General features: G+C 47.3%; 1 protein-coding gene across 1 annotated transcript in view; it reads right to left on the reverse strand.

Annotated features, from left to right (window-relative positions):
• Positions 1-15,318, reverse strand: part of ctif (CBP80/20-dependent translation initiation factor) — a 224,797-nt gene that overhangs the window by 70,675 nt on the left and 138,804 nt on the right. The window contains 1 exon segment of the mRNA XM_065007588.1: positions 7,093-7,173. Coding sequence (XP_064863660.1) covers positions 7,093-7,173 — 81 coding nt within the window.

Consider the following 15,318-nt stretch of genomic DNA (forward strand, 5'->3'; position numbering starts at 1 on the left):
CAAGTTAGCCAGCCAACCAGCCTGTCTGTTTCCAGTGCTGCAGTGATATGTAACAAGTCAGCCAGTCTTTGTTTCCAGAACTGCAGTGATATGTAACAAGTCAGCCAGCCAGCCAGTCTGTCTGTTTCCCGTACTGCAGTGCTATGTAACAAGTCAGCCAGCCAGCCAGTCTGTCTGTTTCCAGTACTGCAGTGATACGTAACAAGTCAGCCAGTCTGTCTGTTTCCAGAACTGCAGTGATATGTAACAAGTCAGCCAGCCAGCCAGTCTGTCTGTTTCCAGTACTGCAGTGATATGTAACAAGTCAGCCAGTCAGCCAGTCTGTCTGTTTCCAGTACTGCAGTGATATGTAACAAGTCATCCAGTCAGCCAGTCTGTCGGTTTCCAGTACTGCAGTGATATGTAACAAGTCAGCCAGTCTGCCTGTTTTTCCAGTGCTGCAGTGATATACAGCCAGCCAGCCAGTCAACTTACCTGTGTTTCTAGTGCTGCATTTGCGTTCCCCCATGACCTTCATTCCATTCTCTAGGGGAGCCAGCTCCCTACGCGGCCGGCTCCTACACGGCATCTACAGCTTTTCATTAGTAGACCATTAGTATAATATTCTGGGTGCTCAGTCCTCTGCTCTGCTACCGTGTTATGTTTCTCTGGGCTATTTCTGCCATTACGGGGCTAGGCAGCACCCAGAGCTATGTTAGCGTAGCCTAGCGTAGAGGGGAGTTTCTGCCATTACGGGGCTAGGCAGCACCCAGAGCTATGTTAGCGTAGCCTAGCGTAGAGGGGAGTTTCTGCCATTACGGGGCTAGGCAGCACCCAGAGCTATGTTAGCGTAGCCTAGCGTAGAGGGGAGTTTCTGCCATTATGGGGCTAGGCAGCACCCAGAGCTATGTTAGCGTAGCCTAGCGTAGAGGGGAGTTTCTGCCATTACGGGGCTAGGCAGCCCCCAGAGCTATGTTAGCGTAGCCTAGCGTAGAGGAGGGGAGTGCTGTGTGTGTGGTGGTTATTAAACTGATATGTGACAGTAGACATGAGGGTCACATGGAAGAGTCGTGGTGCCCTGTGTAACGGTAGTAGGTACTAGCTAGCTTCCTGAACCCACCATGTTTATATCAAACTATATTGAAACCCTCCCTCCGCCTGTCTAGGACACTCAAGCAGTATAGAGGCTATACATGTCACGACAACAGTCCAAATACAACCATGTCCTATAGTCTAACACACAAAATGAACGTTGTTTCGAAACACACTGGGTGTACAAAACATCAGGAACACCTTCCTATAATACTGAGTTTCACCCCGTTCTCCCTCAGAACAGACTCAATGTGTCAGGGCATGGACTCTACAAGGTGTCGAAAGCGTTCCACAGGAATGCTGGCCCCATGTTGACCCAATGCTGGTCCAAATGGAATGCATGACCTTTGGGTGGTAGACCATTCTTGACACACAAGGGAAACTGATGAGCATGAAAAACCCAGCAGCGTTGCAGTTCTTGACACACTCAAACCAGTGCACCTGGCACCTACTACCGCACCCTGTTCAAAGGCACACATCTTTTGTCTTTCCCATTCACCCTCTGAATAGCACACATACACAATCCATGTCTCAGTTGACTCCAGGCTTAAATATCCTTCTTTATCTTGACGGATTGAAGTGGATTTAACAAGTGACATCAATAAGGGATCATAGCTTTCACCTGGACAGTCTGTGTCATGGAAAAGAGCAGGTGTCCTTAATGTTTTGTAGTATATATCAAAGCAATAACTGAATATCCACATCTCATTACAACTCTGATATAGAGCAGTACATTTCACAGAGACTAGTAGTTGTGGATGTGGTTGGTCCTAGTCTAGTATAAGATCCTAATACCATGTCTGTCTTCTGTCAGATGTTTTGTGACAAGGTCCCCGGGACGGGAAAAGGAATCTTAACGATCACGTCTGACGGCCTCAGCCAGACAAGCAGAAACACATTGCAGCAAGCGTGCACATACAGACCTTACTCACCCCTCACTTGCACAATAATTATGACCATAATAATTTAATGAACTTACGTAACCCCCCCCCCAGACGCTCGTAGTGCTTAACATAATGAGGGGGATCCTCACCTGACCCCGCTTTAACATGGCTCCCGAGTGGCGCAGTGGTCTAAGACACTGCATCTCAGCGCAATAGGCATCACTGCTGTACCTGGTTCAAATCCAGGCTGCATCACATCCGGACGTGATTGGGAGTCCCATAGGGCGGATTGGGAGTCCCATAGGGCGGCGCACAACTGTCCCAGCGTGGTCCGGGTTTGGCCGGGGTAGGCCATCATTGTAAATAACAATTTGTTCTTAACTCACTTGCCTAGTAAAAAAAAAGGTTACATTAATATAAAAATGAATAAATACATGCATCTACCCCATCCTGTCCTTCTCAACACCAACAGCACTTAACCTTTGTGCCCTCCAGCCCTCCCTGCTCATAAAAACATGCACCTGCCACCCGGAACAATCTCAACCTTTTCACCCCAAAGCTTTATAGTGAGCTGTGAGTGTCGCCATTGTCAGACCAACGGAGGAGAGGCTGGGGGTGTCAGACCAACAGAGGAGAGGCTGGGGGTGTCAGACCAACGGAGGAGAGGCTGGGGGTGTCAGACCAACGGAGGAGAGGCTGGGAGTGTCAGACCAACGGAGGAGAGGCTGGGAGTGTCAGACCAACGGAGGAGAGGCTGGGGTGTCAGACCAACGGAGGAGAGGCTGGGGGTGTCAGACCAACGGAGGAGAGGCTGGGGGTGTCAGACCAACGGAGGAGAGGCTGGGGGTGTCAGACCAACGGAGGAGAGGCTGGGAGTGTCAGACCAACGGAGGAGAGGCTGGGGGTGTCAGACCAACGGAGGAGAGGCTGGGGGTGTCAGACCAACGGAGGAGAGGCTGGGGGTGTCAGACCAACGGAGGAGAGGCTGGGGGTGTCAGACCAACGGAGGAGAGGCTGGGGGTGTCAGACCAACGGAGGAGAGGCTGGGGGTGTCAGACCAACGGAGGAGAGGCTGGGGGTGTCAGACCAACGGAGGAGAGGCTGGGGTGGGACTGACAGGCTCAAAATGAAGACGGTCCGAGGGCCCCAGGTTCCATGCTATTCTAAGACTTTATGAGCGTTAACCCCGGGACTGACCCAGACCCATCATGTGTGTGTGTGTGTGTGTGTGAGACTTGTATTACAGCTGCATCTCCAGAGTGTTTCATGGTAATACTCAGACGAAGAAAGAGTAACAGCACATAGTCCATCACTGTCTTCAGCTAAACAATCACTCAATTTACAGCATAAGGCCAAAGACACACCAGAATAGCTTTTCAAAAGGTGTTCAGTGTTCCTGAGTGGTCTAGTCTCAGTCCTTGACAGTGTTTCATGGTTTGAATAGCCATGGGCAGAAGAGAGAAACCGCACACTGTCCAGTAGTCTTATGGATTCACCAAATAGACAGGAAGTGGAGAGGTGAGTCGCCATGCATAAAGACTGTCGGAGGATATTCAATAGAACGAATCACAATTTGAAGAAGAGGTGTTAAAATGTTTTTCATGTCAAATGGTAGAAAGAGAAGTTCAGGTGCTGCCGTAGTTTTGATTTCAACTTTCACACAAAAGACTCCGCCTGAACCTTGAAACATTCAACTTTAATAACGCTTTTAACATTTTAACACTTTTCAACAGGAGATGAAAAGTCCGCTTTTTTACAGACGTTTTCCTTAACAAATGTTTTGGAACTTTTCTTAGCTTGTAAAGCACACTGTCACTGTCTGGCAATATCAAAACAGAGGGAACATTTTACAAGTGTCTTTTTTTTTTTTAAGCCACTTGAGTGGTCAAAGGGAGAATTTTATAATAAGAGACCTTGAATATGTTCTCCTGATGTCAATACAACAGCATCACGTTGATGTCTTTATTGGCTGTCTGAAAAGTAATGATCTATCGAGCAGGACATTAAATAAAGTGCAGAATCATTCTGCCCACAACATTTATTGGGCTTTAAACTCAGCTGCAAATGTACAAAGACTCGGATGAATAAAGGTTGCTAACGTTCAACGCATAATAATAGGTCTCCAGACTGACTACACCAGGATGCCGACTACACCAGGATGCCGACTACACCAGGATGCCGACTACACCAGGATGCCGACTACACCAGGAGGCCGACTACACCAGGAGGCCGACTACACCAGGAGGCCGACTACACCAGGATGCCGACTACACCAGGATGCCGACTACACCAGGATGCCGACTATGCCGACTACACCAGGATGCCGACTACACCAGGATGCCGACTACACTAGGACGGTGCTTCCGTGTCCCCTGAGGCACTAAGCTGAGCGAGAAGAGAGCAGAAGACAGGTGTCAAGGTGAAGAGGGAAAAAGAGAGGAGAGCTTTCTGCTATTTGGTTGGTGCTCTTAAGGGGGTGGGGGGGCTAGACAGAAATGGGGTGGAAAGGGATGCTGTTGTAAAGAGATGCAGGTGATTTAGTCCTGAGCTCCAGACGGCTGTGTGTTTGAACATTTACAGCATGTCTATCCATCAGCCTCTCTGGTCCCCTCTCCTGGGGGGCCAGATCAGTGTATAGTATTCTAGTAGGTAGGTAAGATAAAAGCTTTGAGGGAGACGTGTGGAGTCCTTCTGCTCCTATTATTCATATACAGCAAAGACCCAGCCATGGGGATAACTCAGCAGGAACCTGTTCTGGTCCAGTTAATGAACTAAAGCATAGAACCATGAATAATAGATCAGCAGAAAATGACATGACAGAGCCAATGATCTATGCATGCCCTGGATTCTAACTTACATATAGAACATGTACCATAGTGTTTCTTAGTCTGATTAAGAGTCTAATCAGGTTTTTCAAATTGTTATCTCCCATGAGTCTGATACTTATGCCGTGTGCGTGTGTGTTGTGTTTCCATCCGGATAAAGAGGTTAATAAAAACTTGATGAAGATGCACTTCCCTCCTCTCCTCTCTTCTCCTATCCACCCTCCTCTCTTCTCCTATCCACCCTCCTCTCCTCTCCTATCCACCCTCCTCTCCTATCCACCCTCCTCTCCTCTCCTATCCACCCTCCTCTCCTATCCACCCTCCTCTCCTATCCACCCTCCTCTCTTCTCATCTCCACCCTCCTCTCCTCTCCTATCCACCCTCCTCTCCTCTCCTATCCACCCTCCTCTCCTCTCCTATCCACCCTCCTCTCCTCTCCTCTACACCCTCCTCTCCTCTCTCCCATCCACCCTCCTCTCCTCTCTCCTATCCACCCTCCTCTCCCCTCTCCTATCCACCCTCCTCTCTCCTCTCCTATCCACCCTCCTCTCTCCTCTCCTATCCACCCTCCTCTCTCCTCTCCTATCCACCCTCCTCTCTCCTCTCCTATCCACCCTCCTCTCCTCTCAACCCTCCTCTCCTCTCAACCCTCCTCTCCCATCCACCCTCCTCTCCCATCCACCCTCCTCCTCTCCTCCCCTATCCACCCTCCTCCTCTCCTCCCTTATCCACCCTCCTCCTCTCCTCCCTTATCCACCCTCCTCCTCTCCTCCCTTATCCACCCTCCCTTATCCACCCTCCTCCTCTCCTCCCTTATCCACCCTCCTCTCCTCCCTTATCCACCCTCCTCCTCTCCTCCCTTATCCACCCTCCTCTCCTCCCCTTCCCTATCCACCCTCCTCTCCTCCCCTTCCCTATCCACCCTCCTCCCCTTCCCTATCCACCCTCCTCTCCTCCCCTATCCACCCTCCTCCTCTCCTCCCTTATCCACCCTCCTCCTCCCCTCTCCTCCCCTATCCACCCTCCTCTCCTCCCCTATCCACCCTCCTCCTCTCCTCCCTTATCCACCCTCCTCCTCTCCTCCCCTTCCCTATCCACCCTCCTCTCCTCCCCTATCCACCCTCCTCTCCTCCCCTATCCACCCTCCTCCTCTCCTCCCTTATCCACCCTCCTCCTCTCCTCCCCTTCCCTATCCACCCTCCTCTCCTCCCTTATCCACCCTCCTCCTCTCCTCCCTTATCCACCCTCCTCCTCTCCTCCCTTATCCACCCTCCTCTCCTCCCCTTCCCTAATCCACCCTCCTCCTCTCCTCCCCTTCTCCCCTATCCACCCTCCTCCTCTTCCCCTTCCCTATCCACCCTCCTCTCCTCCCCTTCCCTATCCACTATCCTCCCCTTCCCTATCCACCCTCCTCTCCTCCCCTTCCCTATCCACCCTCCTCCTCTCCTCCCCTATCCACCCTCCTCCTCTCCTCCCCTATCCACCCTCCTCCTCTCCTCCCTTATCCACCCTCCTCCTCTCCTCCCCTTCTCTATCCACCCTCTCCTCCCTTATCCACCCTCCTCCTCTCCTCCCTTATCCACTCTCCTCTCCTCTCCTTCCCTAATCCACCCTCCTCCTCTCCTCCCCTTCTCCCCCTATCCACCCTCCTCCTCTTCCCCTTCCCTATCCACCCTCCTCTCCTCCCCTTCCCTATCCACCCTCCTCCTCTTCCCTATCCACCCTCCTCTCCTCCCCTTCCCTATCCACCCTCCTCCCCTTCCCTATCCACCCTCCTCTCCTCCCTTATCCACCCTCCTCTCCTCCCCTTCCCTATCCACCCTCCTCTCCTCCCCTTCCCTATTCACCCTCCTCCTCTCCTCCCTTATCCACCCTCCTCTCCTCCCCTTCCCTATCCACCCTCCTCCTCTCCTCCCTTATCCACCCTCCTCTCCTCCCCTTCCCTATCCACCCTCCTCTCCTCTCCTCCCTTATCCACCCTCCTCTCCTCCCCTTCCCTATCCACCCTCCTCTCCTCCCTTATCCACCCTCCTCCTCTCCTCCCCTTCCCTATCCACCCTCCTCTCCTCCCCTATCCACCCTCCTCTCCTCCCTTATCCACCCTCCTCCTCCTCTCCTCCCTTATCCACCCTCCTCTCCTCCCCTTCCCCACCCTCCTCTCTTCCTCCTACCCTCCCCTATCCATCCTCCTCCTCCTCTCCTCCTCCCCTTCCCTATCCACCCTCCTCTCCTCCCCTATCCACCCTCCTCCTCTCCTCCCCTTCTCCCCTATCCACCCTCCTCCTCCCCTCCTGGGCGTGTCTCTACTTTACCTGGTACTGACCAGTCGTTTCCCCCCGGGCGGCAGCAGCACGGTTAGGTCTAGATGGTCCTGGATGATGTGGTGCAACCCTCTAAAAGCAGCATGACAGTGTGTTGGAATGGAGGATGACCGAGGATGGAAAACACAAGAGGACACAAAGCAAGAGGGGAATGGAGAGGGAGGAGAGGGAATTGGGAGGGGAGGAATGGGGAGAGGGAGGAGAGGGGATTGGGAGGAGAGGGAATGGGGAGGGGAGGAGAGGGAATGGGGAGGGGAGGAGAGGGAATGGGGAGGGGAGGAGAGGGAATGGGGAGGGGAGGAGGGAATGGGGAGGGCATATGAGATGGGGAGGGGAGGAGAGGGAATGGGGAGGGCATATGAGATGGGGAGGGGAGGAGAGGGGAGGAGAGGGAATGGGGAGGGCATATGGGATGGGGAAAACCAACAGGCAAAACAACTACAGATTTAATTACACACTTCTACATGGCAACTAAAAAGTGGTATGAGAGATGACAGACAGACATAAACATGGATCTGCAGCTGGTTGCTGATAGCTGCTGTTGCCGTGACGACAGATATCCGAGGCTTGCTGCCCTTACCCTTTGATTAGGAAACACCTTGGGTGTGACCAGAATGGCACCCTATTCCCTACATAGTGCACTACCTGGTCACTTCACTACGGAAAAGGTTGCCATTTGGGACACAGCCTTCTTCTCTGACCCAGACCAGCCAATCGATCCAACCAGCAGAGGGGAACCACTCAATACAACCACCTCAACGTTTAGATGTTTTATTAGGTTCCAGACAGGTGCTTTATCGACTGGTGTATGGATTCACTACATTTCATTAGCAGCAAAGACGGCTAACCTATTCCTGGTCCAATACTACTGTGTGTGTGTGTGTGTGTGTGTGTGTCCTCATCTGTGTCAACAAAGCAAACGTGAGGTCATCCTGGTTAGTCGGTAGTTGTAAGAGGAAAGGAGGCAGATTCAAACCATGTGGTGAGACAGACAGATAGATAGACAGGCAGAGAGACAGACAGGCAGACAGGCAGAGAGTTCTACTCATCCACAACTCGTGCACACACCTGCATGCAGCACACGCACAAATACACTGACATGCCTAACCACCTGCCAACCAATCAAATCAACGTTTATTGGTCAGGTACACAGATTTGCAGATGTAATGGCAGGTGCAGTGAAACGCTTGTGTTTCTAGCTCCAACAATGTAGTAATAATACCTAATACCTAACAAAAAGTAAAAAGAAATGAAGAAATATCAGAATGAGCAGAATGTCAGAGTAGAGAACATATGTATAGACAGTATGGACAGTAGTTATACAGGATGGTGTGTATAGACAGTATGGACAGTAGTTATACAGGATGGTGTGTATAGACAGTATGGACAGTAGTTATATAGGATGGTGTGTATAGACAGTAGTTATATAGGATGGTGTGTATAGACAGTAGTTATATAGGATGGTGTGTATAGACAGTAGTTATATAGGATGGTGTGTATAGACAGTAGTTATATAGGATGGTGTGTATAGACAGTAGTTATATAGGATGGTGTGTATAGACAGTAGTTATATAGGATGGTGTGTATAGACAGTAGTTATATAGGATGGTGTGTATAGACAGTAGTTATATAGGATGGTGTGTATAGACAGTAGTTATATAGGATGGTGTGTATAGACAGTAGTTATATAGGATGGTGTGTATAGACAGTAGTTATATAGGATGGTGTGTATAGACAGTAGTTATATAGGATGGTGTGTATAGACAGTAGTTATATAGGATGGTGTGTATAGACAGTAGTTATATAGGATGGTGTGTATAGACAGTAGTTATATAGGATGGTGTGTATAGACAGTAGTTATATAGGATGGTGTGTATAGACAGTAGTTATATAGGATGGTGTGTATAGACAGTAGTTATATAGGATGGTGTGTATAGACAGTAGTTATATAGGATGGTGTGTATAGACAGTAGTTATATAGGATGGTGTGTATAGACAGTAGTTATATAGGATGGTGTGTATAGACAGTAGTTATATAGGATGGTGTGTATAGACAGTAGTTATATAGGATGGTGTGTATAGACAGTAGTTATATAGGATGGTGTGTATAGACAGTAGTTATATAGGATGGTGTGTATAGACAGTAGTTATATAGGATGGTGTGTATAGACAGTAGTTATATAGGATGGTGTGTATAGACAGTAGTTATATAGGATGGTGTGTATAGACAGTAGTTATATAGGATGGTGTGTATAGACAGTATAGACAGTAGTTATATAGGATGGTGTGTATAGACAGTAGTTATAAAGGATGGTGTGTATAGACAGTAGTTATATAGGATGGTGTGTATAGACAGTAGTTATATAGGATGGTGTGTATAGACAGTAGTTTTATAGGATGGTGTGTATAGACAGTATAGACAGTAGTTATATAGGATGGTGTGTATAGACAGTATAGACAGTAGTTATATAGGATGGTGTGTATATAGACAGTAGTTATATAGGATGGTGTGTATAGACAGTATAGACAGTAGTTATATAGGATCGTGTGTATAGACAGTATAGACAGTAGTTATATAGGATGGTGTGTATATAGACCGTAGTTATATAGGATGGTGTGTATAGACAGTAGTTATATAGGATGGTGTGTATATAGACAGTAGTTATATAGGATGGTGTGTATAGACAGTAGTTATATAGGATGGTGTGTATAGACAGTAGTTATATAGGATGGTGTGTATAGACAGTAGTTATATAGGATGGTGTGTATAGACAGTAGTTATATAGGATGTGTGTATAGACAGTAGTTATATAGGATGGTGTGTATAGACAGTAGTTATATAGGATGGTGTGTATATAGACAGTAGTTATATAGGATGGTGTGTATAGACAGTAGTTATATAAGATGGTGTGTATAGACAGTAGTTATATAGGATGGTGTGTATAGACAGTAGTTATATAGGATGGTGTGTATAGACAGTAGTTATATAGGATGGTGTGTATAGACAGTAGTTATATAGGATGGTGTAAATAGACATGAATGGAAATAGGATGTACGTGAGCTCAATTTTGAGTCTCATAGCATAGGGTCTGAATACTTATTTCAGTTTTTTATTTTTAATACATTTTCAAAAGTGTCGAAAAATCTGTTTTCGCTTTGTCATTATGGGGTATTGTGAAGATTTCACGAGGAAAAACATTTGTGTAATCAATTTTAGAATTGTGGAAAAGGGGAAGGGGGCAGAATGCTTGGCAAAAGCACTGTATATAATATCTGAAACATTGCAGACAGGGGTTATATAATATCTGAAACATTGCAGACAGGGGTTATATAATATCTGAAACATTGCAGACAGGGGTTATATAATATCTGAAACATTGCAGACAGGGGTTATATAATATCTGAAACATTGCAGACAGGGGTTATATAATATCTGAAACATTGCAGTTAGGGGTTATATAATATCTGAACCGTTGCAGTTAGGGGTTATATAATATCTGAACCGTTGCAGTTAGGGGCTATATAATATCTGAACCGTTGCAGACAGGGGTTATATAATATCTGAACCGTTGCAATGGGACAACAGAAACAACTTTCCTGACAGGAAGATGAACATTCCTGTAAATCAGATCTAATCTCTACCCAGTTGACATGTCGGCTAAATTCAAAACACGTGTGTGTGTTTCCCCTACATGCACTTACCAGCGGCGTACCGAAACATGCCACCGCTAACACTGCCACCGCTAACACTGCTAACATGGCCACCGCTAACACTGCCAACACTGCCAACACTGCCACCGCTAACACTGCTAACACTGCTAACACTGCCACCGCTAACACTGCCAACACTGCCACCGCTAACACTGCCAACACTGCCAACACTGCCAACACTGCCAACACTGCCAACACTGCCACCGCTAACACTGCTAACACTGCTAACACTGCTAACACTGCCACCGCTAACACTGCTAACACTGCCACCGCCACCGCTAACACTGCCACCGCTAACACTGCCACCCCACCGCTAACACTGCCACCCCACCGCTAACACTGCCACCCCACCGCTAACACTGCCACCCCACCGCTAACACTGCCACCACTGCTGAAAAAAATCCTAGGGGAAACACTGTCTCCCTTCAGACAGCAGCCCTAGCAGCTTCCCCCTCCCTTCCTCTGCAATCCACCGCAACTTCCTTCCACTGAACATAAGCCAGCAAAACAAGCCTTTCAGCAGAGCCATGGTTATGATGGTGTGTACACGTTCCGTCTTACTGTCAAGCAACAAATCAGGAACAAATTGCATCTGTAAATCATTCTAGATGCATGTCCGTGTGTTTACTGTGTGTTTACTGTGCACTGTGCGTGTATTGTGTGTTTACCGTTTACTGTGTGTTTAGTGTTTACTGTGTGTTTAGTGTGTGTTTATTGTGTTTACTGTGTGTTTACTATGCACTGTGCGTGTACTGTGTTTACCGTTTACTGTGTGTTTAGTGTTTACTGTGTGTTTAGTGTTTACTGTGTCTTTACTGTGTGTTTAGTGTTTACTGTGTCTTTACTGTGTGTTTAGTGTTTACTGTGTCTTTACTGTGTGTTTACTGTTTACTGTGTGTTTAGTGTTTACTGTGTCTTTACTGTGTGTTTAGTGTTTACTGTGTCTTTACTGTGTGTTTAGTGTTTACTGTGTCTTTAGTGTTTACTGTGTACTGTGTGTTTCAAATCAAGTCAAACTTTATTTCTCAGCGCCAAATACAACTAGTGTAGACCTTACCGTGAAATACTGAATACAACTAGTGTAGACCTTACCGTGAAATACTGAATACAACTAGTGTAGACCTTACCGTGAAATACTGAATACAACTAGCGTAGACCTTACCGTGAAATACTGAATACAACTAGTGTAGACCTTACCGTGAAATACTGAATACAACAAGTGTAGACCTTACCGTGAAATACTGAATACAACTAGCATAGACCTTACCGTGAAATACTGAATACAACTAGTGTAGACCTTACCGTGAAATACTGAATACAACTAGTGTAGACCTTACCGTGAAATACTGAATACAACTAGTGTAGACCTTACCGTGAAATATATACAGGGGGTACCGGTTAGTAATGAGGTTATATACAGGGGGTACCGGTTAGTAATGAGGTTATATACAGGGGGTACAGGGTAGTAATGAGGTTATATACAGGGGGTACAGGTTAGTAATGAGGCTACATACAGGCTAGTAATGAGGCTACATGCAGGTTAGTAATGAGGCTACATACAGGCTAGTAATGAGGCTACATGCAGGTTAGTAATGAGGCTATATACAGGTTAGTAATGAGGCTATATACAGGGGGTACAGGTTAGTAATGAGGTTATATACAGGGGGTACAGGTTAGTAATGAGGCTACATACAGGTTAGTAATGAGTCTACATACAGGTTAGTAATGAGGCTACATGCAGGTTAGTAATGAGGCTACATGCAGGTTAGTAATGAGGCTATATACAGGTTAGTAATGAGGCTACATACAGGGGGTACTGAGTCAGTGTGCGGGGTACAGGTTAGTAATGAGGCTACATACAGGGGGTACTGAGTCAGTGTGCGGGGGACAGGTTAGTAATGAGGCTACATACAGGGGTACTGAGTCAGTGTGTGGGGGACAGGTTAGTAATGAGGCTACATACAGGGGTACTGAGTCAGTGTGCGGGGGACAGGTTAGTAATGAGGCTACATACAGGGGTACTGAGTCAGTGTGTGGGGGACAGGTTAGTAATGAGGCTACATACAGGGGTACTGAGTCAGTGTGCGGGGGGACAGGTTAGTAATGAAGCTACATACAGGGGGTACTGAGTCAGTGTGTGGGGGTACAGGTTAATAATGAGGCTACATACAGGGGGTACTGAGTCAGTGTGCGGGGGTACAGGTTAGTAATGAGGCTACATACAGGGGGTACTGAGTCAGTGTGCGGGGGGACAGGTTGGTTGAGGTACATGTAGGGGGGTCAATGTAATAGTCTGGTGGTCATTTGATTAATTTACTGTGTATGTATTGTGCACTGTATGTGTGTACTGTGTACTTTATGTGTACTGTGTGTGTAACAGGGCCTTCTACTGTGTGTACGAGAGGAGCACTACAACAAACCCTATCAAATTAAATAAAAGCACTCCTTTCTCTTTCTTCTGAAAATAAATCATCTACATTCCCGCCCCCTTGAAGTTGAAACATGAAATATATACGGAACTAAACGCTACATTTATTGTGTTGGTCCCGTGTTTCATGAGCTGAAATAAAAGAACCCATACATTTTTCATAAGCACAAAAAGCTTATATCTCTCAAATTTGGTGAACAAATGTGTTTATATCCCTGTCAGTGAGCATTTCTCCTTTGCCAAAAAAAATCTATACACCTGACAGGTGTGGCATATCAAGAAGCTGATTAAACAGTGTGATCATTACACAGGTGCACCTTGTGCTGGAGACAATAAAAAGCCTCTCTAAAATGTGCAGTTTTGTCATACAACACAATGCCACAGATGTCTTAAGTTTTGAGGGAGTGTGCAATTGGCATACTGACTGCAGGAATGTCCACCAGAGCTATAGGAAGAGAATTTCATGTTAATTTCTCTATTATAAGCCGCCTCCAACGTCATTTTAGAGAATTTAGCAGTACGGCCAACCGGCCTCACAACTGCAGACCACATGTAACCACACCAGCCCCAGGATCTCCACATCCGGCTTCTTCCCCTGCGGGATCGTCTGAGACCAGCCACCCAGACAACTAATGAAACTGAGGGATGGTCTGAGACCAGCCACCCAGACAACTGAAGAAACTCTAGATTTGCACAGAGACTGTCTCAGTAAAACTAATCTGCATGCTTGTCATCCTCACCAGGGTCGTGACCGGACTACAGTTCGGCTTTGTAATCAACTTCAGTGGACAAATGCTCACCTTCGATGGCCACTGACACGCTGGCGAAGTCTGCTCTTCACGGATGAATCCCCGTTTCAACTGTACCTGGCAGATGGCAGACAGCGTGTATGGCATTGTGTGTGTGAGCGGTTTGCTGATGTCAACATTGTGAACAGAGTTCCCCACGGTGGCGGTGGGGTTATGGTATAGGCAGGCATAGGCTACGGACAATGAACACAATTGCATTTTATTGATGGCAATTTGAATGCATAGAGATACCGTGACTTGATCCAGAGGTCCGATGTCGTGCCATTCATCCACCACCACCACCACCACCACCTCATGTTTCAGCATGATAATGCAAGGCCCCATGTCGCAAGGATCTGTATTCCTGGAAGCTAAACATGTCCAAGTTCATAGTCACCAGACATTGAGCATGTTTGGGATGCTCTGGATCAACGCGTACGACAGCGTGTTCCAGTTCAAGTCAATATCCAGGAACTTCGCACAGCCATTGAAGAGTAGTGGGACAACATTCCACAGCCATTGAAGAGGAGTGGGACAACATTCCACAGCCATTGAAGAGGAGTGGGACAACATTCCACAGCCATTGAAGAGGAGTGGGACAACATTCCACAGCCATTGAAGAGGAGTGGGACAACATTCCACAGCCATTGAAGAGGAGTGGGACAACATTCCACAGCCATTAAAGAGTAGTGGGACAACATTCCACAGCCATTGAAGAGTAGTGAGACAACATTCCACAGCCATTGAAGAGTAGTGAGACAACATTCCACAGCCATTGAAGAGGAGTGGGACAACATTCCACAGCCATTAAAGAGTAGTGGGACAACATTCCACAGCCATTGAAGAGTAGTGAGACAACATTCCACAGCCATTGAAGAGTAGTGAGACAACATTCCACAGCCATTGAAGAGGAGTGGGACAACATTCCACAGCCATTGAAGAGTAGTGAGACAACATTCCACAGCCATTGAAGAGGAGTGGGACAACATTCCACAGCCATTGAAGAGGAGTGGGACAACATTCCACAGCCATTGAAGAGTAGTGGGACAACATTCCACAGCCATTGAAGAGTAGTGGGACAACATTCCACAGCCATTGAAGAGGAGTGGGACAACATTCCACAGCCATTGAAGAGTAGTGGGACAACATTCCACAGCCATTGAAGAGTAGTGAGACAACATTCCACAGCCATTGAAGAGGAGTGGGACAACATTCCACAGCCATTGAAGAGTAGTGAGACAACATTCCACAGCCATTGAAGAGGAGTGGGACAACATTCCACAGCCATTG

This window comes from Oncorhynchus nerka, linkage group LG22 (genome assembly GCF_034236695.1).
Source record: "Oncorhynchus nerka isolate Pitt River linkage group LG22, Oner_Uvic_2.0, whole genome shotgun sequence".
Lineage (NCBI taxonomy): Eukaryota > Metazoa > Chordata > Actinopteri > Salmoniformes > Salmonidae > Oncorhynchus > Oncorhynchus nerka.